This window comes from Dryobates pubescens, chromosome 10 (genome assembly GCF_014839835.1).
Source record: "Dryobates pubescens isolate bDryPub1 chromosome 10, bDryPub1.pri, whole genome shotgun sequence".
In the NCBI taxonomy this organism is placed as follows: domain Eukaryota; kingdom Metazoa; phylum Chordata; class Aves; order Piciformes; family Picidae; genus Dryobates; species Dryobates pubescens.
The window spans coordinates 13,269,752-13,291,427 of record NC_071621.1 but is presented as its reverse complement, the minus strand read 5'-3'; the positions used below and the strand labels follow the sequence as shown (position 1 = coordinate 13,291,427).

The 21,676-nt window shown below is 48.7% G+C and overlaps 1 protein-coding gene across 1 annotated transcript in view; it reads right to left on the bottom strand.

The window, feature by feature from the left end:
• Window positions 1-519: 519 nt before the first annotated feature.
• GDPD4 (glycerophosphodiester phosphodiesterase domain containing 4) overlaps window positions 520-21,676 on the bottom strand; it is a 52,236-nt gene continuing 31,079 nt past the window's right edge. Inside the window, exons 5-16 of the mRNA XM_009906955.2 lie at window positions 19,900-19,959; window positions 16,990-17,088; window positions 14,945-15,038; window positions 13,527-13,672; window positions 11,950-12,032; window positions 9,993-10,143; window positions 9,047-9,271; window positions 6,328-6,485; window positions 5,612-5,759; window positions 5,194-5,276; window positions 2,330-2,412; window positions 520-1,558 (exon numbers count right to left, since the gene is read on the bottom strand). Coding sequence (XP_009905257.1) covers window positions 1,527-1,558; window positions 2,330-2,412; window positions 5,194-5,276; window positions 5,612-5,759; window positions 6,328-6,485; window positions 9,047-9,271; window positions 9,993-10,143; window positions 11,950-12,032; window positions 13,527-13,672; window positions 14,945-15,038; window positions 16,990-17,088; window positions 19,900-19,959 — 1,362 coding nt within the window. The 3' untranslated portion in view covers window positions 520-1,526. The remainder of the gene's footprint in view (window positions 1,559-2,329; window positions 2,413-5,193; window positions 5,277-5,611; window positions 5,760-6,327; window positions 6,486-9,046; window positions 9,272-9,992; window positions 10,144-11,949; window positions 12,033-13,526; window positions 13,673-14,944; window positions 15,039-16,989; window positions 17,089-19,899; window positions 19,960-21,676) is intronic.

Here is a 21,676-nt window from a genome sequence, read left to right as displayed (position 1 = left end):
TCTGCAAATTTGCTGATGACTTTCTCAATCCCCTCATCCAGATCATCAATGAAGATGTTCAAGAGGATGGGGCCCAGCACTGATCCCTGGGGGACACCACTGATGATTGTCTGCCAGCTGGATGTGGCACCATTCACCACCACTCTTTGGGCTCAGCCCTCCAGCCAGTTCCTAACCCAGCACAGAGTGCTGCTGTCCAAGCCACGAGCTGACAGCTTAGCCAGCAGTTTGCTGCACTTTTTTGCATTTCTAGCCTCCAAAATGCTCCAAAACTGCAGCTTGGAAAGGCTTCAGTACTTCTCAACACACCTAACTCTGGAGCCTAATGCTTCCTAGTCCCAACTCACTTGTGAGAGCTCAGTTTGGCAAACCCACCAAGCTGCATGAGGCTCAGGTATGAGAAAATGCCTACAGCCTGCTTCAGGTGAAGACTGCCACTTCCTTCCCAGCCCTCAGTTTGATGAAATAAGAACAAAACAGCCTAGAAGAGCTAAACTGTATTTAAAACAGCACTTACAATTTACAAAACCACGTGTTCTTGCTATCTGTTCAAGTAGAAATGTATGGCTTAAACCTGGAAGATGCTCACATCTCCCTCAGGGCACAGACCACCCACTCCCCACTGTGTCCCAGCAGCCACTGGGAGACATGAAAATCAGAATAAATCCCAAGGGAAAAGCAAAGAGGACATTTGGTGAGAGCAGTTCACATACAGCCCAGTGGTCATAGTCCCAGTAGCTACCATGGCCAAGGCACTGACAAGTCCTTCACCAGCCATGGGAAGAGCCTCTTCTGGTAGGGTCTGTGTTAGGGTCTATATAATCCTCTTGAACTGGGGAGCCCAGAACTGGACTCAATACTCCATATGTGGTCTCAGCAGGGCAGAGTAAGAGTGGAGGAAAGAAACTTAAGCTTCTCTTGCTTGTCTTCTAAAAAGATACAGACCCATGTGACCCAGCCAGCAGCACTTGATCATCATGGTGGGGCCAACATGCTCTCAGGGATGGACAACACCTACAAGAAAGGAGGGAGTGTGTGGAGAAGAGGCTGGCCTGACAGGAGAAACGTGGGCAGCTGAGAACAAGGGGGACTGAAGGATGCTCAGATGTTTGCAGCATGTGTAAAACCCAGCTGTGGAAACAGAAGGTTCACACACATCAGGAGGGATTACAGGATGATTGTCCTGTGGGATACCAGTGGCCTCAGAGGTAAATGGTGGCCCCCATGTGGTTGTTGCATCTCATCATGGTGCACAGCTTCTTCATGGGTGCAACTCCATCTGTGCTCCCCTATGCTCCAGGGATCCCTGCCAGACATGGGAGTGAGAGAAAAACTGTAGGAGATGAAGTTTGATGCTCATCTCCAGCAGGGTCATGGAGGCAAATGGTTCCTCTTCACCGTGTGGATCTGAACCCCGCTTCCAGATGGCTCCCTTGGCAGTTGGGGTTTGTATTGCAGGAATGGACAGCAGGGTAGGGCCTCTTCTCCAGCCCTCCTCGAGATGGCAGGTCCCTTCCTCGCCTGTGTCAGGCCATGATGGTCGGCATGTCGCTGAGCTCTGGACAAGAGAACACAGAGTGAGCAAGCAGAACCTGGCTGAAAATGTGTGCAGCCTTGTCTGGATAATCATGGGTGCAGAAACTTGGTGCATGGGAGGGTCCCCAGCAAATCCCACCCTGCCTTGCAGACCCAAGAATTCTTAGCACCTCTGGGCTCTCTTTTCACAGCATCACGGAGTGATGTGTGTTGGAAAGGAGGTCTGGAGGTCTCTGCCCCTACCTCTGCTTGAAGCAGGGCTTTGAACATCTCTGAGGGTGGATATTCCCCACCTGTTCCACCACCTGACCACCCCCATAAGGTTGATTTTTTTTTGTCTTCTCTTTATATCCATCCAGGCAAAATCCCCACAGTTACAGCTTGTGCCCTTGTCACTGTACATCCAAGAAACATCCGGGTCCATCCTCTCTACAACCTCCCACCAGATGGTTGCAGACAGTGACAAGCTGACCACTGACCTTCTCCCCCACCATGCAAACCCAGATCTCAAATGCCCTGTTTTCCATCTTAGTGGCCTCACTGAGTTTGATCCCATTTGTTGCAGTCTGTGTGGTACTGGGCAGCCAGAACTGGACCCAGTGCTTGGCTGTGACCTCACCAGTGCTGAACACAGGGCAGAAATCCCTGCCACTACCTGAGGCTCAGGAAAGGTAGGCTGCTGCCAGCCTTCACCACAGCATGAGCATCCACCACCCATCCATCAGGACTGCAGTAGCCTCACAGAAATGGCCCTGGGCAGGATGTGACTCCCAGCTCTCCTTGCCCTGCTCACCTGTCCTGAACTTGTTGTAGGTGCCACTTTCCAGAATCTGGCCATTGTCATGGGCACAGCAGGAGAAACTCTGCTCTCGCCACCTGCAAGACACAAAGCATCTGGCGCAGGCCACCACCTGCTGTGGTTCCCCTTGCAGCTCTCAGGGCAGGAACTGCCTAGGAGTTTGGGGATTTGGTCAGGACCTTACACTGAGAAATAGGCTCCAGTGCATGGCTGATGGCACCTCATGTGTGCAACAGCATTTTGAAGGCAGCTTTGTGACTAAGCCCTGTTTTCAATGACATATTTAAGAGCTCGGAAGCATTTGCAGCTGCTGGTTGCTAAGCAGCCAGGGAGATGCAAAGATTTTGGGGTGTTCCTAAACCTGACATATGAGAACAAGCAAGGCTGCTGGGCACTGCTGATGGCCCAAAGGACTGGGAATGCCCTTGCTGCAATGTCAGCCCAGAAGAGGTTGGTATTTGGGTGGATCAGAGCATCTGTAGCGCCCTGGGAAATGCACACACAATACAGAGACATGCATGAAGAAGACAGGCTGGGAGGGTGGGGGGTGACAATGGTGGTGATGCATTGAAGGGGTGATTGCAAACCACCCTGCAACCTGCAGCCTTGAAAGCATGGGGAAAGCTACCAAAGCAGGAGCAGGGCAGAATGAGATGGGAGGGAAGAAACCACTTTGCCTTGAGAAGGGAAAAGCCTGGATGCCCAGCAGACATGGCTAGGTCAGCACCTTGCCATACTGCCACTAATTAATGTCTCCCCCATCCCAGAGCAGAATTAGAGCTGTCACTCCTTTCCATATCAAAGTAAGGCAGGAGTACAAGCAATCCAGACTGCTCACCCAGAAGTTTCCCAATCTTTCCCCTTGCTGTCCCCTGCAGCTCAGTTGTGCTGTCAGCTGGCTGGTCTGCTCCTTCAACCCATTCACAGAATCACAGAATAGTCAGGGTTGGAAGGGACCTCAAGGATCATCCAGTTCCAACCCCCCTGCCATGGGCAGGGACACCTCACACTAGAGCAGGTTGCTCATAGCCACATCCAGCCTGGCCTTAAAAACATTCAGGGATGGGGCTCCCACCACCTCCCTGGGCAACCTGTGCCAGGGTCTCACCACCCACATGGGGAAGAACTTCCTGACATCTAATCTAAGTCTTCCCTCCTCTGGCTTGGATCCATTCCCCCTAGTCCTATCATCCTTGTGGCCCTTCTCTGGACACGCTCCAGCACGTCCAGATCCCTCTTGTAATAGGGGCTCCAGAACTGGACTAAAGCCATCATCCCTTGCTATGTCACAACAGGCCTTGCTAAAAAGTCTGCTCCCATCTTTTTTATAAGCTCCCTTTCAGTACTGGAAGCCTCTGTAAGGTCTTCCTGAAGCTTTCTCTTCTCCAGGCTGAACAACCCCAACTCTTTCAGCCTTTCTTTATATCAGAGCTGATCCAGCTTTCTGATCATTTTTGTGTCCTCCTCTGGACCCACACCAACAGGCCCATGTCCTTGTCATGCTGAGAACTCTAGAGCTGGACACAGCACTGCTGGTGGGGTCTCACTAGACCAGAGGGGCAGAATCACCTCCTTTAACCTGCTGCTCTATGACACGTTCAGACATTTCCATCTGGGAGGATGAATTTCCTCAGGGGCTTTGGCACATGCAGAGAGAGGGAGACATGAAGAGCTCAGATAATAACACTGAGAGCTTTCCTCCTAACTTAGTCCAATGCAACAGCCCCCAAATAGTCAGAATAGAAAAATCAGTTCCTTTCTCAGCCCATCATATGTTTGTGTTGAATATGCAAATCCACCAAGTGGCCACTGAATCCTGAGGGCACACGATGCCTGAGCTGCCAAAATGGAAAGGGAACAAGCAAGCAAGCAGGAGAAGCAGAGAGGGTTTTGGAGACTTTGGAGAGGTGGGCATAAGCCAGCCTCATGAGGTTCAACAAGACCAAGGGCAGGGTCCTGCATCTGGGTCGAGGCAATCCCAGGCACAAATCCAGGCTGGGCAGGGACTGGCTGGAAAGCAGCCCTGAGGAGAGAGACTTGGGGGTGCTGGTGGACGAGAAGCTCAACAGGAGCTCTCAGTGTGCACTTGTAGCCTGGAAAGCCAATCAGATCCTGGGCTGCAGCAAGAGAAGTGTGGCCAGCAGGTCAAGGGAGGGGATTCTCTCCCTCTGCTCAGCTCTGGTGAGACCCCACCTGGAGTACTGCATCCAGTTCTGGAGCCCCTATTACAAGAGGGATATGGAGGTGCTGGAAGGTGTCCAGAGAAGGGCCACGAGGATGAACAGAGGGCTGGAGCACCTCTCCTATGAGGGCAGACTGAAGGAGTTGGGGCTGTTCAGTCTGGAGAAGAGAAGGCTCCCAGGTGACCTAATTGTGGCCTTCCAGGATCTGAAGGGGGCCTACAAGAAGGCTGGGGAGGGACTTCTCAGGATCTCAGGTAGTGATAGGACTATGGGAATGGAATGAAGCTGGAGGTGGGGAGATTCAGGCTGGAGGTGAGGATGAAGTTCTTCACCATGAGAGTGGTGAAGCCCTGGAATGGGTTGTCCAGGGAGGTGGTTGAGGCTCTGTCCCTGGAGGTGTTTAAGCCCAGTTTGGGTGAGGCTCTGGGCAGCCTGATCTAGTGTGGGGTGTCCCTGCCCATGGCAGGGGGGTTGGAACTAGATGATCCTTGTGGTCCCTTCCAACCCTGACTGATACTATGATACTATGATACTATGACTTTCAGGGTTTTCTTCTAGTTCCTGAAGGGAAAGGTAATGTCCTTAAGAGCAGTTTTAACCCTGAAAGCATCCTTCTTTCCCTCCACCTGGCATAAAAGATGAGGTTAGGATAGCCATTAGCAATTTGGCAGTTACCAGTGCAGAGCAAAGATGAGTGAGATGAGGAGCACAGAGGTCAGGTCTGTCAGGATCCACATGATGTTGTACTGCTGCGGAGTCTGGAAGAGAATAAGAGAGGCTGTTCACACCACCAAACACCTCAAGATATGTAAAAAAAACCAAGTTGCTCAAGTTCCTTCTTGCTGCTTGAATGTAGCCATTCAGCTGCCTGATTTGCATGTGCAGGAGCATCCCTCAGGTGGCTAAAGCATTTGGTGACATTTCAAAGTGGCCACTTGCCCCAGTTTTGAGCTACGAGCTGCCCAGGGCAAAAGGACACAGAAGTTTTTACCCCTTCCCAGGGCTAAAATGAGAAATGCTCCACACTGGATGTGTAAGCATGAACATCCAAACCCTTCTTCCTTCACCTGGGTGGGGAGAGATTTTCACTTACCATGAGGAAGAGTGGCTGGCTGAGATTCTTCAGCGTGTGGACAGCATCGGTGGTCACAGAATGTGCTCCAGAGCACCACGCCAGGGAGAAAAGCCATGGCTCATTGACCACGTAGAGGTTGGTGGTGATGTTTGCCTCAGCATATTTCCTTGAAAAGACCAAAAGGCAACAGCTTTTGTTATGCAAATACCTCCTTTGAGGTCAAACAAGGAAGGACAGCAATGTTCTGTAGGAAAGGCTTGCTTAGGACCTAGATAAGGAATAGAAAGGAAAGCCAAACAGCCAATAATTAATCATTCACAACAGTGCCTGATCTACTGGAAGAAAATGCAGCTTGAAAGTCATAGAATGGTCTGGGTTGAAAGGAATCTCCAAAGGTCATCTAGTCTAACAGCCCCTTCAGTAAGCAGGGGCAGCTGTGCTGTTCTAACCAGAGGATCTTCAGATCCAGGTCAAGCAAGGATAGACTTGCAGGAGGGATATAATTACATGTTACACCTCTTGATGGCACACAAGGTCAAGAGTAGAAGCAAATTAGAGCCCTTTACTCTCAGAATTCTACGGGGGTTGGCCACTGTATCTAGAGAAGCTCTTCCCAAAGTGCTACAGATCCTGGAGGTGGTCACTGGAGGGAGACATTGCCACACACATGAGGCAAATGTGGTCCAGATGCAGTCCACCAGCTGGCTGCAGTTGGGGTTAAAGTTGCAACCTACCGGATATCTTCACTGGACATTTCAGTGTAGGCCAGGTTGAGCTTGACAATGTTGTCCATCAGTAAGTCTTCCACTGGGGCCTTACTGCCCATTGTCTGCTGAAACCCAGGAGCAACAGACTGAACAAAGGACCTCATGTCATTCTCCAGCCACAGGACCTGCAGGCAACAAGGGAACCCAGTGAATTCACAGCAGACCTACTAATGTGCGCTGCCCTTCACACAAACCTAGCGAAGATAACATCCTGAGGGGCTTAACCCAGCCTGTCAAGTGGGCAGTTTCTTTCAATGATCAAAGAACCTTTGGAAGCAGGGTTAAAACTTGCAAGGCAAGAAATAAGTACTCTCTGTTCCCTGCTTATCAGCTCGAAATCACTGGGTAGGTTTCACACAGCCCAACAAAAGATGTGGTGTCTGAAATGAATGGAAAGGCAGCTTTGGTTCATGGGAAAGGCAATAGAAAATATTCTGCTGTCGCCTTCTCCCAGCACAGGAGACAAGATCTTAGAAGGAAGTTCATTGGAAGAAGTTCTGTGAAAGAAGTTCTTTACTGTGAGGGTGGTGGGAGTCTGAAACTGGTTGTTGTGGGAGGTGGTGGAGGTCCCATCCCTGAAGACATTCGAGGGCAGGCTTGATGGGGCTCTGAGCAACCCAGCAACTGGCTGGAGTGGCTGGAGAGCTGACAGAAAGGGACCTGGGGGTGCTGATTGACAGCTGCCTAAACATGAGCCAGCAGTGTGCCCAGGTGGCCAAGAAGGCCAATGGCATCCTGGCCTGTATCAACAATAGTGTGGCCAGCAGGAGCAGGGAGGTCATTGTGCCCCTGTACTCTGCACCTGTTAGGCCACACCTTGAGTCCTGTGTCCAGTTCTGGGCCCCTCAGTTTAGGAAGGACATCGAGACACTTGAAGGTGTCCAGAGAAGGGCAACGAGGCTGGGGAGAGGCCTTGAGCACAGCCCTGTGAGGAGAGGCTGAGGGAGCTGGGGTTGTTTAGCCTGGAGAAGAGGAGGCTCAGGGGAGACCTCATTGCTCTCTACAACTACCTGAAAGGTGGTTGTAGCCAGGAGGGAGTTGGTCTCTTCTCTCTAGCAACCAGCACCAGAACAAGGGGACAGAGTCTCAGGCTGCACCAGGGGAAGTTTAGGCTGGAGGTGAGGAGAAAGTTCTTCACTGAGCGAGTCATTCATCATTGGGATGTGCTGCCCAGGGAGGTGGTGGAGTCATTGTCCCTGGAGGTGTTCAAGAGGGGACTGGATGTGGCACTTGGTGCCATGGTCTAGTCATGAGCTCTGTGGTGACAGGTTGGACTCGATGATCGTTGAGGTCTCTTCCAACCTTAGTGATACTGTGATACTGTGATAGTTTGGGGTGCCCCTCCTTGCTTCAGGGGGTTTGACTAGATGACCTTGGGATGTCCCTTCCAACTCAATGCATTCCATGATTCTATGATCTTCAGCATAACTTCCTGATACATAACCTGATCCATGCGAGTTTCTTGTTCACCCATTGCCAGGGAAAGGAGGAAGGTGCTGAAGGTTCCCAATTCCAGGCAGGAATTTCTATACATAAAAGAAGGATGGGTAGCAGGGAGGAGGCTGACAACTATTCCAGTGATGAAAAGATGCCATATGGGGGCTAAGGCATTAGCTGAAATGTAAACTGGTTTATTTTGCAGAGTCACAGAATGGTAGGGGTTTGAAGGGACCTCTGGAGATCACCCAGGCCAACCTCTCTGCTTAAAGCAGGTTCACCCAGCACAGGTTGCACTGGATTGCATCCAGGTGTGTCTTGAAAGTCTCAAGAGAAGGAGACTAGATAAGCTCTCTGGGCAGCATGGTCCAGTGCTCTGCAGCCTCACAGGAAAGAAGTCTTTCCTCATGATCAGATGGAACCTCCTACATTCCAGTTTGTGCCAGTTGCTCCTTGTTCTGTCTTTGGGTACCACTGAAAAGGGTCTGGCCCCATCCTCTTGCCTCCAACCCTTTAGATACTGATCAGCATCAATAAGATCTCCATGATTTCCTGTTCTGCTGTTGGCTTTCACCACTTTGTGCCTGCTGAGGAACCAGTGATGGGAATACTCTCCAGATGACACCTCTTAAAACAAAGGCAACAGGTGAGACTTCATGCAGGTAAAATTATGCAGGGAATGATCCAGAATTAATCAGGTTGGAAAAAACCTTTGAGATCATCTAGTCCAACCTATCACCCAACACCATCTCATCAACAAAACCATGGCACCAAGTGCCTCATCCAGGCTCTTTTTAAACACCTCCAGGGATGGTGACTCCACCAGCGCCCTGGGCAGCACATTCCAATGGCCAATCTCTCTTTCTGGGAAGAATTTCTTCCTAACATCCAGCCTAAACCTCCCCCGGCACAGCTTGAGACTGTGTCCTCTTGTTCTGGTGCTGGTTGTCTGGGAGAAGAGACCAACCCCCACCTGGCTACAACCTCCCTTCAGGTGGTTGTAGAGAGCAATAAGGTCACCCCTGAGCCTCCTCCTCTCCAGGCTAAGCAACCCCAGCTCCCTCAGCCTCTCCTCACAGGGCTGTGTTCCAAACCCCTCACCAACTTTGTTGCCCTTCTCTGGACTCATGCCAGCAAGTCAACATCCTTCCTGAACTGAGGGGCCCAGAACTGGACAAGGTCTCCCCTGAGCTCTTATGACCCCTAAATCCCCATGAAAAAGAGATGTGGAGGCATGAAGCCACCTTACCAGATGAGGTCTAATCCCTGACTCATTGAGGATGACCTCCAGGGTTCTGTTGATCCAGGAGTTCCTGTAAGGATGTTTCTCCGGCGGGCGGTAGAGATCAAAGATCACAAGTTTGTTCTGACTGTCTGCGAGGTGCAAGAAATTGCTGAGCTTGTAAATGGACTGATTCATTGCCTGGTTCTGCTCTGCCCTTGAGAGTGAGCCCATGTATGAAAATGGCTTGTCCTGGGAATAAACAGATAGAGAAAAGGAAATCGATCAGGCAGTCGCCTCTGGGGGGTTAGCTGCATGCAGAAACCTCATTTCTCTAGGAGAGAAAAAGTTTTGACATCAGCCCTCAGCAAGTGAGGATCACAGAATCACCATGGTTGGAAAAGACCTCTAAGATCATCGAGTCCAAGCATTATCTAACCCTTTGCTTAGCTTTTCTTCCTGAGAAACAGAAGAAACTAAACCAAAATCACAGAATCACCGTGGTTGGAAAAGACTTCTGAGGTCATCAAGTCCAAGCACCATCTAAGGCTCATCTGGACCCTTTCTAGTTAATACTAGATTTAAAATTAGATGCCCAGCACCATGACAAGTTGAGTCTCAAAAATGTCCAACATAAGAGAATCCATGAGACTGCTGCTGGGACCTAAAATGCATGGTTCTCGGCTAGCTCTGTTGTCCTTCTCTGTCCCACCGTGTTAGCTCTTGTCTTCTGCCCCCAGCCCATGTGTTCTGCTGCTGCCATGATAAAGAGCCACAAGAATGTCCACCAGACAATTGTTGTAGGTCTCCTAAGCCTGAAGAGCCCCAAGAAGACCCCATCTGAAGGATGTCTACTGACTTCTTTGAGGTTTGACTCAACCAGTAGCTCCTCTCCTAACACTGATGCTATTAAGTAGTAGCCAGCTGATGTCTCCTCTACATCCAGTTTATGAGAGGCCTTTATGGTGCCTACCTTAAGGAACCACGTTCCAGCATTCAGCTCCTGCAGGGTATCCCAGGAGAATAAAGCAGCATTTTGAGCAGTGTCATTGGGGTAGAGCTCTTTGATGTTAGTTGTCCTCCTCAAGGTGCTGTCATGCATGAGGAAAGGAACCCCATCATAGCTGTTGGAGAGCAAGAGCACTGGTCACCTAGGATGCAGGTTCATTCAAGGCATGAGCAGACTCATGCCAGGTCAAAAGAATGTGTGGACCACTGTGAGTGCAAGCAGAGAGTCATAGAATTGTTCTGGTTGGAAAAGACCTCCAAGATCATCGTGTGCAATCGTTGCCCCAGCACTACTACATCTTGAAGTGCCACATCTGCCCCTTTTCAGAGAACACTTTCAGTGCTGGTTACACCACCCCCTCCCTGGGCAAGCTATTCCAATGCCTGACCAGCCTTTATTTGTGCAGAGGTTATTTCCAGCTTAAACACTGCTGGGTCACCTTGGAGAAGCCATTCCTATCTATGCCTCAGTTTCCTCAGGGGCAAAGTGGATCTGCTTGGAAGAGACCTCAAAGATCACCCAGCCCAAACTTTGACCCAGAACTGAAAGTTCAACACTAAGCTCTGTCCCAAAGCAGCAGGTCCACACAGGTCTTGAACACCCCTGGGGATGGTGACTCCACCAGTGCCCTGGGCAGACAATTCCAATGTTTAGGAAGCCTCTCAGTGAAGAAAAATTTCCTAATATCCAGCCTGAACCTCCCCTGGTGCAGCTTGAAACCATTAAGTGCTGTCATATCTCAGATGCTACTCATGGTTGAAATATTCAAGTGTTTCAGAGGCCTGAAGTCTGAATGGAGAGTGATGGAAAGGCAAAATTTTCTCTCACAGGAAGGTCTCCATCAGTAGAACATCCAAGTGTTAGTATTTTTCTCATTCAGTGACTGGAAACTGCTCACCCTTCACAGCATGTTAGCAACTCATGGCAATGGGCAACTCAAAACAAAGGCAATTAAAGATTTAATAATCAGGACTATGCTGTTCCAACTCTGAACACAGCTTTCTGTTGGTTTGTAGGCCTGATACAATGCACACTGTGGCCTCCAACTCACACTAGGGTAGGGGCTTGGCTTCCTATTCTGCAAAGCAGTTTAAAATGTGCTGTAGGCATAATGACTATTAAATCAATAGCCACAGCTTGCTGAGTTGCCTGAGAGCAACCATGCCCTGCAGCCCCTATCATCATGTGTCACTTGAGGGACCTTGTTCCAGCCATCAGTAAAAGCCTAGCTGCCTGGAGCTGCACATCTTGTAGAATCATAGAAATGTCAGGGTTGGAAGGGACCTCAAGGATCAACTAGTTCCAGCCCCACTGCCATGGCAAGGGACACCTCACACTACATCAGGTTGCTCAGAGCCACATGCAGCCTGGCCTTCAAAACCTCCAGGGATGAGGCTTCCACCACCTCCCTGGGCAACCTGTTCCAGTGTCTCACCACCCTCATGGGGAAGAACTTCTTCCTAACATCCAACCTGAATCTACCCACTTCTAGTTTTGCTCCATTCCCCCAAGTCCTATCACTACCTGACACCCTAAAAAGTCCCTCCCCAGCTTTCTTGTAGCCCCCTTCAGATACTGGAAGGCCACAATAAGGTCTCCTTGGAGCCTTTTCTACTCCAGCCTGAACAACCCCAACTCTCAGCCTGTCTCCATAGGAGAGGAGCTCCAGCCCCCTGATCATCCTCGTGATCCAGCATGTCCAGATCCTTCCTGTAACAGGGGCTGCAGAACTGGATGCAGTACTCCAGGTGGGAGTCTGCCCAGAGTGGAGCAGAGGGGGAGAATCAACTCCCTCGACCTGCTGGCCACACTTCTCTTGATGCAGCCCAGGATCTGATTGGCTTTCTGGGCTGCGAGTGTCTGCTGGCAGCTCTTAGAAGCAGCAGCACATGTTCTGCAAGATGGGAGGTTTTCCCCTTACCTGATGGTGACATCTGTTTCAAGACCATCTCCACCATGTTCAATGGTCTTCTGAAATGACATCTCAGTGTTTTCTGGTGCCAGCTAAAAAAAAAAGCAAACAAAGTCCATGAGCAGATCATAATCAAGCACCCTCTGGAGGACTCTGTAAGCTCTTTCTATCTCTTTTTAACACCTCTAATTTTTATAAAGGGAACATCATTATCTTATTAAAGTCTGCTGTTGTTTCCTTCCACTTCAGCCACCAAACCCATCTTGCCCCTTAGCAAGTGTGCCATAGAATGCTTTAGGTCAGAAGGGACCTTCAAAGCTCATCCAAGTCCAACCCCTTCAGCACTCAGCAGGGGCATCCTCAACTAGATCAAGTTGCCCAGAGCTCTGTTGAGCCTCATCTTGAGTATCTCCAGGGATGGGGCCTCAACCACCCCACTGGGCAACCTATTCCACCACCCTCATAATAAAGAACCTGTTCCTAACATCCAATCTAAATCTGTTCTTCTCTGATTTGAAGCCATTGCCCCTTGTCCTGTCGCTGCAAGCCTGTGGAAGCAGTTACTCTCCAGCCTTCTTGTAGCCCCCTTCAGGAGCTGAAAGGTTGCTGTTAGGTCTTGTCCAAGCCTCCTCTTCTCCAGGCTGAACACCCCCAGCTCCCTCAGCCTGTCCTCATAACAGAGGTGCTCCAAACCCCCGATCATCTTTGTGGCCCTCCTCTTGACCTGCTCCATCAGGTCCATGTCCTTCCTATACTTAGGGCTCCAGACCTGGATGCAGTACTCCAGGTGAGGTCTCACCAGCTCAAAGTGGCAGAATCACCTCTCTGGATCTGCTGGCCACACTACTTTTGATGCAGCTCAGGATGTCATTGGCCTTCTGTGCTGCAAGCTCACACTTTGTTCATGTCCAGCTTCTCCCCCACCAGCACCCCCAAGTCCTTTCCCACAGGGCTGCTTTCCATCCCCTCCTCCCCCAGTCTGTACTGATAGTGAGGATTGTTCTAGCCCAGGGGCAGAACCCTGCACTTGCTCTTGTTGAACCTCAGGAGGTTCACCAGGGCTCTCCAGCTTGTCCAGGTCTGTCTGGATGCCATCCTGTATCTCTGGTGTGTTGACAGCACCACTCAGCTTGGTGTCACCTGCACACTTGCTGTTGGTGCCTCGATCCCACTGTCTATAGCATTGATACAAGTATTAAACAGCACAGGTCCCAGTACAGACCTTCTTACCGAGCTTCTCTGATGCCTTTGGCATGTATTTCCAAATGGAAATATCTCCCCTTCCACAGAGTTCATGTGGAAAAATAAACTCAAACCAAACCCACAACACTGGAATGGATTAGACACTGGAATGAACTGCCCAGGGAGGTGGTGGAGTCGCTGTCCCTGGAGGTGTTTAAGGGAAGATTGGATGTGGCACTTAGTGACATGGTTTGGTCAATGTGATGGTGTTGGGTCACAGGCTGGACTTGACAATCTCAGAGGTCCACCCCAGCCTCAATAATTCTGTGATTCTGTGAAGATGATGACGAAAGTAGCAAGATGCAGGATGAAGAGTTGATGTAAAATAGCTTCTCCAGACCTACCATTGGTGCTCCACGGTGTCCAATGAGGGCTGGCTTTGGTCCAAGTGTCCCCATCTCTCTGATGCAAGGAGAGTACATCCCCAGAGGTATCAAGAAAAGAAAGAGAAGGATAGCCAGGTATGGACCAACAATTATCACCTGAACAACTGAAAGAATTTGAAGGAGGAAGGCTCAAGTTAATCCATGCGGTAACATATGGGTTTACTAAGTAGCTGCTGGGCTTTATCCCATCCCTTTTTCCATCCCTTCTTGCACACAAATGTTCAATTTCTCTCCAAACAATGCTGCCCAGGAAAACAGGTTGGTCAAAGAAAGGATGTGGGCTAAGTCAAGACTGATGGGTTGTGTTTTAATTACATCTCACTAAGTCTTAGAGCAAGACATGGCCTTCATTTCTTTCTTTAGAGGTGGTGAAGTGAACTATCCCTCATCTGTGGGCAAACAACCCTCAGCAGAAGGATGCTTTTCCCAAAAAGGTTGGGCCAGGTGATCCTTGAGGTCCCTTCCAACTTGGTATTCTATGATGCCAATATTTTCCATACTCAGATAAGAAAAAAACAACACTTTGAAGTCTTATTCACAGTGAAGAAGAGGAGGAACCTTTTTTCCTGTTACCTCCCTTTGAGGTGAGTAATTCCCTAGTTGATCCAGATTGCAGTCAGTGATCTTCTGTGTATGACCTCCAGAATCCTACAGCCTCTAACTGCATGATTATTGCATCTCAGAAACTTGCCCACTCTCTGTTGACACATTGCCCAAGAGCCCCATGGAGGTTTCACCTCAGGGAATAGAACATTTCCACTGAGAACTGAGCAGCTATGCACCAACATCTCTATCTTGGATGGCTGCCACCACTGCTCTGCACATTGTGCCAAGGGATTTGAAGGATGAAGGTCTTAAATCAAGCTGATACTTCGAGCTGGATGTCCATTAGTGGACATCAGTGGATTACAGTCCACCATTATTGGTGAAGTGTAACTTCTAAGGTCGCAGCATACTCATCCCCAACCTCCTCAGTTGTAGTTCCTGAGCAGGGGGAAAAGTGCTTTCACCAGCCCATTTCAACTGTTGTTACAAATCACCAGCTGTAGATGGATGTCATGTAGATAATTTGGGCTAAATGGAGAGCCTAGGGCAGAGAAAAAAACAGTCTGTCCCAGAGCCAGGCTCTTCTTCACTTGTTCCTGGAGTCTGACCTTGTCCTTACACTGCTTGGTCACACTTCTTGGAGGGGCACAGGAACTTCCCATGACAAAACACTAGGAACTGAGCAAAAAGCTCTTTCTACTGTCTCACCTGGCTGCTTCTGAGATGCACTAACTTGAAATGAACTGGAGAAAAAGCTCCTGCCCAGCTGTTTTCCCCACACTGATATACATCTTTTTTCATATGAAGAGCAGGAAGCAGAGCTACTGTACCTTTCTTGTCTGCTCTGATAGCATGAAGAGCCACGGGCCAGGACAGGAGGACCATGAGGGTTATTGCCCCTATGTGGAGATAGGGAGCTGTAATCTGACAAAGAGAGAGAAGGATTTCAGTCAAAGGATTAAGTGTGGAGACAAACACCAGCACAGCTACAGTATTCCACCTGGGTGGACACCTGCTGAAAATACCAGCAGTTCAATCTCTCTCCTGACTTCTGTTGGATCCACCAGTCTTCCCAAGTTGGAAGACAAGATCTGTGCCCTCAGGCTGAGGAGTGCTCCTCACTGCACTACACAACTCTCCTTTCTCCTAAGCCAGCTGAAGGGAACACAGCTGTCCCCATTCATAAGCACCTTCATCTGTGAGCATGTTCCAGGGAGCAGCCAGTTTAATGCAGTCAAACCCAATCCAATCCCATCCAGGTGACAGCCATCTCCATGCCACACTGTAGCTAAATCATTCAACTGATGTCACTTCTGTGCTTATCATGAATGCATGAGCAGAGCTGGAAACCAGTCACACACTCCCCATAAAACTAGGCAAACCTGTCAAAGAGACCAGTCCATCATTTTCTCATGCTCAGCAGAGCCCCATGGTTTCTGTTTGAGCTAGAACTGAGAGTTATTAAGGTATGGGCTAGGAAAAGAAGCTATCCAGATGCAATCTTTTCCTACTGCTTAGCCCATGCCTGATTCTCTAAGCTGGAAGGGTTGAAGAAAGTAGCAGTCAGTGAGAGATGTTATTGCATCTGATACTGTCTGCCCCAGACAGCTGATACCAACACCTGCTGGTCAGAAGCAGGCTTCAGCTGCATAAACAGAGGTGCCACCTGAGATGTCCATGGTATATGAGATAGCTTTGCAGGACTATAATGAGCACGACACAGAATCTACAAGAGATTCAGGTCCTTTGGAAACAGCAGTGGGAGGCCATGTGAAGCATCTCCAAGGTCATGCTCACCCAAAACAAAGAGCACCTGTGGAGAACCCAAAGGTTCTTGTGCCTCCTTCCGTTCATCTACCTCTTCTGGAGTCTGTATGAGGGAGGAGAAGCTGATGGCTTCTCATTACCTTTGTCAGTGCACCAAACTCTATAGAGTGGGAATGTGCAATTAACCACACCCTTCAAACACTGTGACTGAGGATTCCAGTCCATATGCATCATTCTCTCCACATTCACAGGCAATAATCCATGTGGAGAGAGAGGTGATGGAACCAAACAACATCTGGAAGGCAGCTGCGTAGTCAAAGGCTGTGCACTAGACTCAGCAGTGCTAGATTAATGGTTGCACTCAGCGATCTCCAAGGTCTTTTTCAACCTAAATGATTCTATGATTCTAAACATCCTCCTTCCTAATGTATGCTCAGACACTAAACAGCACTGGGTAGGTCTTGCCTCCATTTTCAGATCAGGTGAGAGTTAAGGAAGCCAGCAAACCATGCACTCTGATCTCTTGCATCCAGCATGGTCAGTGTCATAGTATCAGTCAGGGTTGGAAGGGACCACAAGGATCATCTAGTTCCAGCCCCCCTGCCATGGGCTGTGTTGCCATGTTGTCCCACCTGACACCGGGGTTCCCCCAACTACTCTCTAATAGCCCAGTAATGTCCTTCCTTCAGATGATGAAGTTCTTCTGAGTCACAGAAGACTGAAATGGAAACAGGAGTGGAAGGAGCTGATTAGGGAGAAAGCTCTTGCTCCAGCAGCCCTAACAGCTAAAGGAATCTTGATTTACCTTCCCTAGGCACCTGCATATCAGCAGCACAACTACAATATTTTTCACCAAGAAGAACAATTTACAAAGGATGTGGCTTCCCAAAATGAGGTCTGCTACATCAGCTAGTTTGAAACTCAACTTCAAGTCTTGGCTTCCTTTTGCTGTCAGGACGAATTTAGTCATAGTTTATTCAAACACATGTGTCCTGCCAGAAAACTCCAGGGGAAAACCACTCACTGTAGGGCATATTTTCTACCATTTGTCACGAAATATTTCTATAAACAAGTTGTTCTTTCTAAGAGACCTCCCATCCCCTCTTACCTGGAATGACAGGCGGACAGTTTTCCATTGATCTCCCCAAAGTACTGATAAAATGAAGAGGGCTGTGACAGAGAAGCCAAGCACAAGAAAAGTCCCAATCTGGGGAGGCAAAGAAGACAAAAATCAGTTTCAGCACTTCTGCACAAGGTGTTTGCCACCCATCTGACTCAGGCTTATTTAAACATCTTGGAGACTGAATACATTTAGGATGCATGAGCTTCACTATGCCAGTACAGAGACAGAAAGATCCAATGGGACTAAAATCAGACCAGCAGTGCTATTGACTCCACCAGTACAGGTTAGGAAGCAATCTACTAGAGAGCAGCCCTGTGGAGAAGGACCTGGAAGTCCTGGTGGATAGCAAGTTCTGCATGGGTCAGCAATGTGCCCTTGTGGCCAAGAGGGCCAATGGGATCCTGGGGTACATTAAGAGGAGTGTGCCCAGCAGATCCAGGGAGGTTCTCCTCCCCCTCTACTCTGCCCTGGTGTGACCTCACCTGGAATATTGCATCCAGTTCTGGGCTCTCCAGCTCAAGAGGGACAGGGATCTGCTGGAGAGAGTCCAACTGGGAGATACAACAATGATGAAGGGACTGGAGCACTGCCTTATGAGGGGAGACTGAGAGACCTGGGGCTGTTTAGTCTGGAGAAGACTGAGAGGGGAATTAATAAATGTTTATAAATATCTGAGGGCTGGGGGTCAAGAGAGAGGGGACAGGTTCTGCTCAGTTGCTCCCTGTGATAGGACAAGGGGTAATGGATATAAATTACAGCACAGGAGGTTCTACCTCAATATGAGGAGGAACTTCTTCACTGTGAGGACCACAGAGCACTGGAACAGGCTCTCTGGAGAGGTTGTGGAGTCTTCTTCTCTGGAGACTTTCAAGACCCATCTGGATGTGTTCCTGTGTGACCTGTGCTAGATTCTATGGTCCTGCTCTGGCAGGGGGGTTGGACTCAATAATCTCCAGAGGTCCTTTCCAACCCCTAACATCCTGTGAGCCTGTGACTGTCTTTTCCATATGGCAAGAGTGATCTTAAGAGTTGGGTACCCAACTAAATTAGCCCTCAGGCTTCCTATAATCACTGGAGAATTTCCAGAGGTGATCCATTCCTGCTTGCTTGACGATGAAAAATGCCCCTGTCTCTCCATGTAGATGGAGCCTAGACGACCATCTTGCATTAAATCCCTAACCTAAATTCAGAAGTGATTAATTACACCCAAAAGAGATAAGACCACAGCTTCTTTATGCTATGAGCTGTTTGCAACAGGCTTCAGTCTATTCTTCAGCTTCTTGCTCAGTTTGGTACCAGCACAGTAGTGATGGCAGGTTCTTCTTGGTACATCATCTATCTGCTGAGAACTAATGGCAAGCAGGAATGTGATCTAGTCTTTCTTGGGAGTCACAGAATGCTTTGGGTTGGAAGAGACTTTTAAAGGCCACCTAGTCCAACCCCTCCTGCAGTCAGAAGGAGCATCTTCAACTAGATCAGGTTGCTTATAGCTCCATCCAACCTGACCTGAAATGGTTCCAGATGTGGGACTTCTACCATCTGTCTGGGCAACCTGGGACAGTGTTTCACCACTTTCATTGTAAAAAATGTTTTCCTTCTATCCAGTCTAACTCTCCTCTCTTTCAGTTTAAAACCATCACCCCTTGGTCTGTCACAACAGGCCCTGCTAAAATGTCTGTTCCTATCTTTCTTACAGGCCCCCTTTAAGTGCTGAAAGATTTCAATGAGCTCTTCCCAGAGCCTTTCTCTCTCCAGGCTGAACAGCCCCAAAGCCTTCTCTTCTACAGGCTGAATAACCCCAACTCTCTCAGCCTCTCCTCACAGCAGAGGGTTTGCAGCTCTTGGATCATTTCTATGGCACTCTTTAGGGATCCTACAGATTGACACCATAATAAATCTGTCCTTACTCTTGTCCACCCAAGGATACAGCCTCAATTTTTGACAAATTGTTCCCCATCTTTCTGGTTCTTCTGGAAGCCAGTGTTCAGTGGGAAAGCTGACTGCATTTCCATTACTTACATGAAACACAGGAACAAGTGCCTGCATGTTCAGCTCTTCCCTTCCACTTCAAGCCTTGCAATCGCATTACATCCTCCCCTAAACTCTGTGGCTGAAGGCTCATGTTTTACATACCTTGAGAATTTCTTAAGGAAGGTGATTCTAATGCATCCTCTCTAAGGGTTTGTTTCTGCACCTTCAAAACTCCAAGTGGCATTTCTCAAACACCAAAAGAGGCACAAGGCACCAGGATGGCTTGGAAAGGGGATCACTGGATGTTAGGGGTTGGAAGGGAACCTCTGGAAAGCAAGGCTGCCTTGCCAGAGCAAAGCTTGTCTTCTGCAGAGACAGCAGCCACTGGTTTCACTGCTGCAGGACTCTGCTGCAGAACATTATGCTATGCCCCTCATGAAAACTTGGCTTTTCTCCTCATATTACCACATGTAGGTAACGTCAAATATAGACATCTTCACCTGAATGAGTCACTGCAGGCTCCTTTTAGCGTCAGTGGGGGGAAAAGGTACTTTAAGTGTGATTCATCCCATCTTAATTTAGGTGTCTATGACCAGCTGGGTGAATTGTATCTTCAGAGGATTCATTTCCCCCCACTGACTGCAAAGGGAGTTTAGGTGATCAGCTTGGGTGGAGATAATCTTGTGGGTATACAAAGTCTCCTTAGAGAAAACTTATGTATCCTTATGGGAATAAGCTAACATTTCTATATGGGAATAACATTATAAGATATCTTATGGGAGAGAGGGAAGAGAGGGAAGAGAGCCTCTCTAAAGTATCTTCCATAATCTAAGATATCTTTTTTTTTTCATGCAGAGAAACACCACAGACTCAGTTACTCTAAACCATGGATCAGAGTTACCAGAAAGCCCTGATTCTTCTCACCTTGTGACTCCAGTGCAGGTACAGCTGCTGGCCTTCTGCAAGCAAGCACATGGCTAGGACCTGAGAAAACAAGAAGAGGTTGTTTGCATCCTGGTAGAAGATGATGAAGTGTGTTCAGGGAGGTACTTGTAGACATTTTTTTGCATTGGGAAGCCATTCTTCACTACATCTTCCTGCACAGTGTCAAGGCTGTTAGCAGAGCAGGTGTATGGAGAGAAGTGAGGGTTTGCCACAGTAGAAATGCTTCTGAAATGGCCAAGAACGTATCAAGGCTTCCCTGCAGGATCAAAACCCTTTCAGATAACTGGTCACTTTGGGCTACACACTTTCAATGGCTTTTCTTTGTGAGTACAAAACTCTGAAAGAGGACTGATGGCCAGGGTCAACTTTGATGGTAGCAACCAATACAACACTAGCCTTGCCTGGTTTTTGTGCAGTTGTTGTGATTAGAGGGCTATCAAACACAGGAGAGAGGTCAAGGAGGAAAGCATGCCTCCAAAGCACCACAAAAATACAGAGCAGACAGCAAAGAAGACAGCACTCCCATGGTCATGGCAGGAAACACAAGAGAGAGGCACATCTCAGAACAGGACGAACTGCCCTGAAGATTCAACTACTCTTAGGTTTTGGTGGCTGGTATATTCCTTCCCTCAGACAGCAAGTTGGAGCCCTTGGGGGAGAGTTCCTGTGAGGCACAGAGCAAACCTCAGCCAAGGCTGAAGACAACCCAAAAAGCCTTGAACACCAAGAAGCAAAGGATGAGGAAAGACAGAAATTACTCCAAAGCTGAGCTTCTTCAAGTCATCCCAGACCTAAGCAACCCATGAACTTGGTGGTGAATTTCACCAGAAGCAGCTTCCTGACATGAGGAGACACAAGCCTGTGCTCAGGATTCTGAGTGCCTGGGGCAAATTTCCTGACCACTGTAAGAAACAACTCAGGGACAAGTATCACCAGATATAGGAACATAAAGAAAAACTCCTTTACTGTGAGGATGATAGAGCACTGGAGCAGGCTGCCCAGGGAGGTTGTGGAGCCTCATTCTCTGGAGAGGCTCCAAGCCCACCTGGCCACTGGGATCCTGGGCAACCTGCTCTGGGTGACTTGACTTTGGCAAGGGAGTTGGACTAGATGTCCCTTCTGACACTTACCATTCTGAGATTCTGTGATATCAGGGTTTAGAGAAAAGTATCTGTTACTAGACATCAATTTGAGAAGGAATATTTATGATGCAGGTCCCTCCAGACTGTAGCACCAAGGGATTGTATGAAAACAGGACAGATTTAGGGGAAAAGGCTCCTCTCTCCCAAAACACAGCTACAAAGGAATATAAAATGTTTCCCATCCAGTTACAAACACTCTCATTCCAAGTTCAAGCTGATCTGAAGCAAGAGATAACCTCAGCAGAGAATACAGATCAACTTTTAAGTGCTTCTTGACACATTAGCCTCCTCTAATCAAATCCTACACCCAGTATGTGGTGAATAACCATGGGAGCACTTCAGAGAGAATTGAATTACTGCTAAAGATCTTAAGCCAGACCCATTTAAATAAGCTGTTGCAGAAAACAAGAAGGGGGGAAAAAAGGCACTTTGCTCCTTTTGTGCAAGCAGTCTGACACGAAGGCCTGGTCCATTCCTAAGGTGCAGCCAATGCCTTGTGCCACAGGCTGTGCTAAGCCAGACTCTCTCCTGCTACTGCAGCACAGCTTTTGTATGAATGATGCACCTCATCTAGGAATGCCATCAGAGGGTGAGCTCACCTTATGGATGGAAAC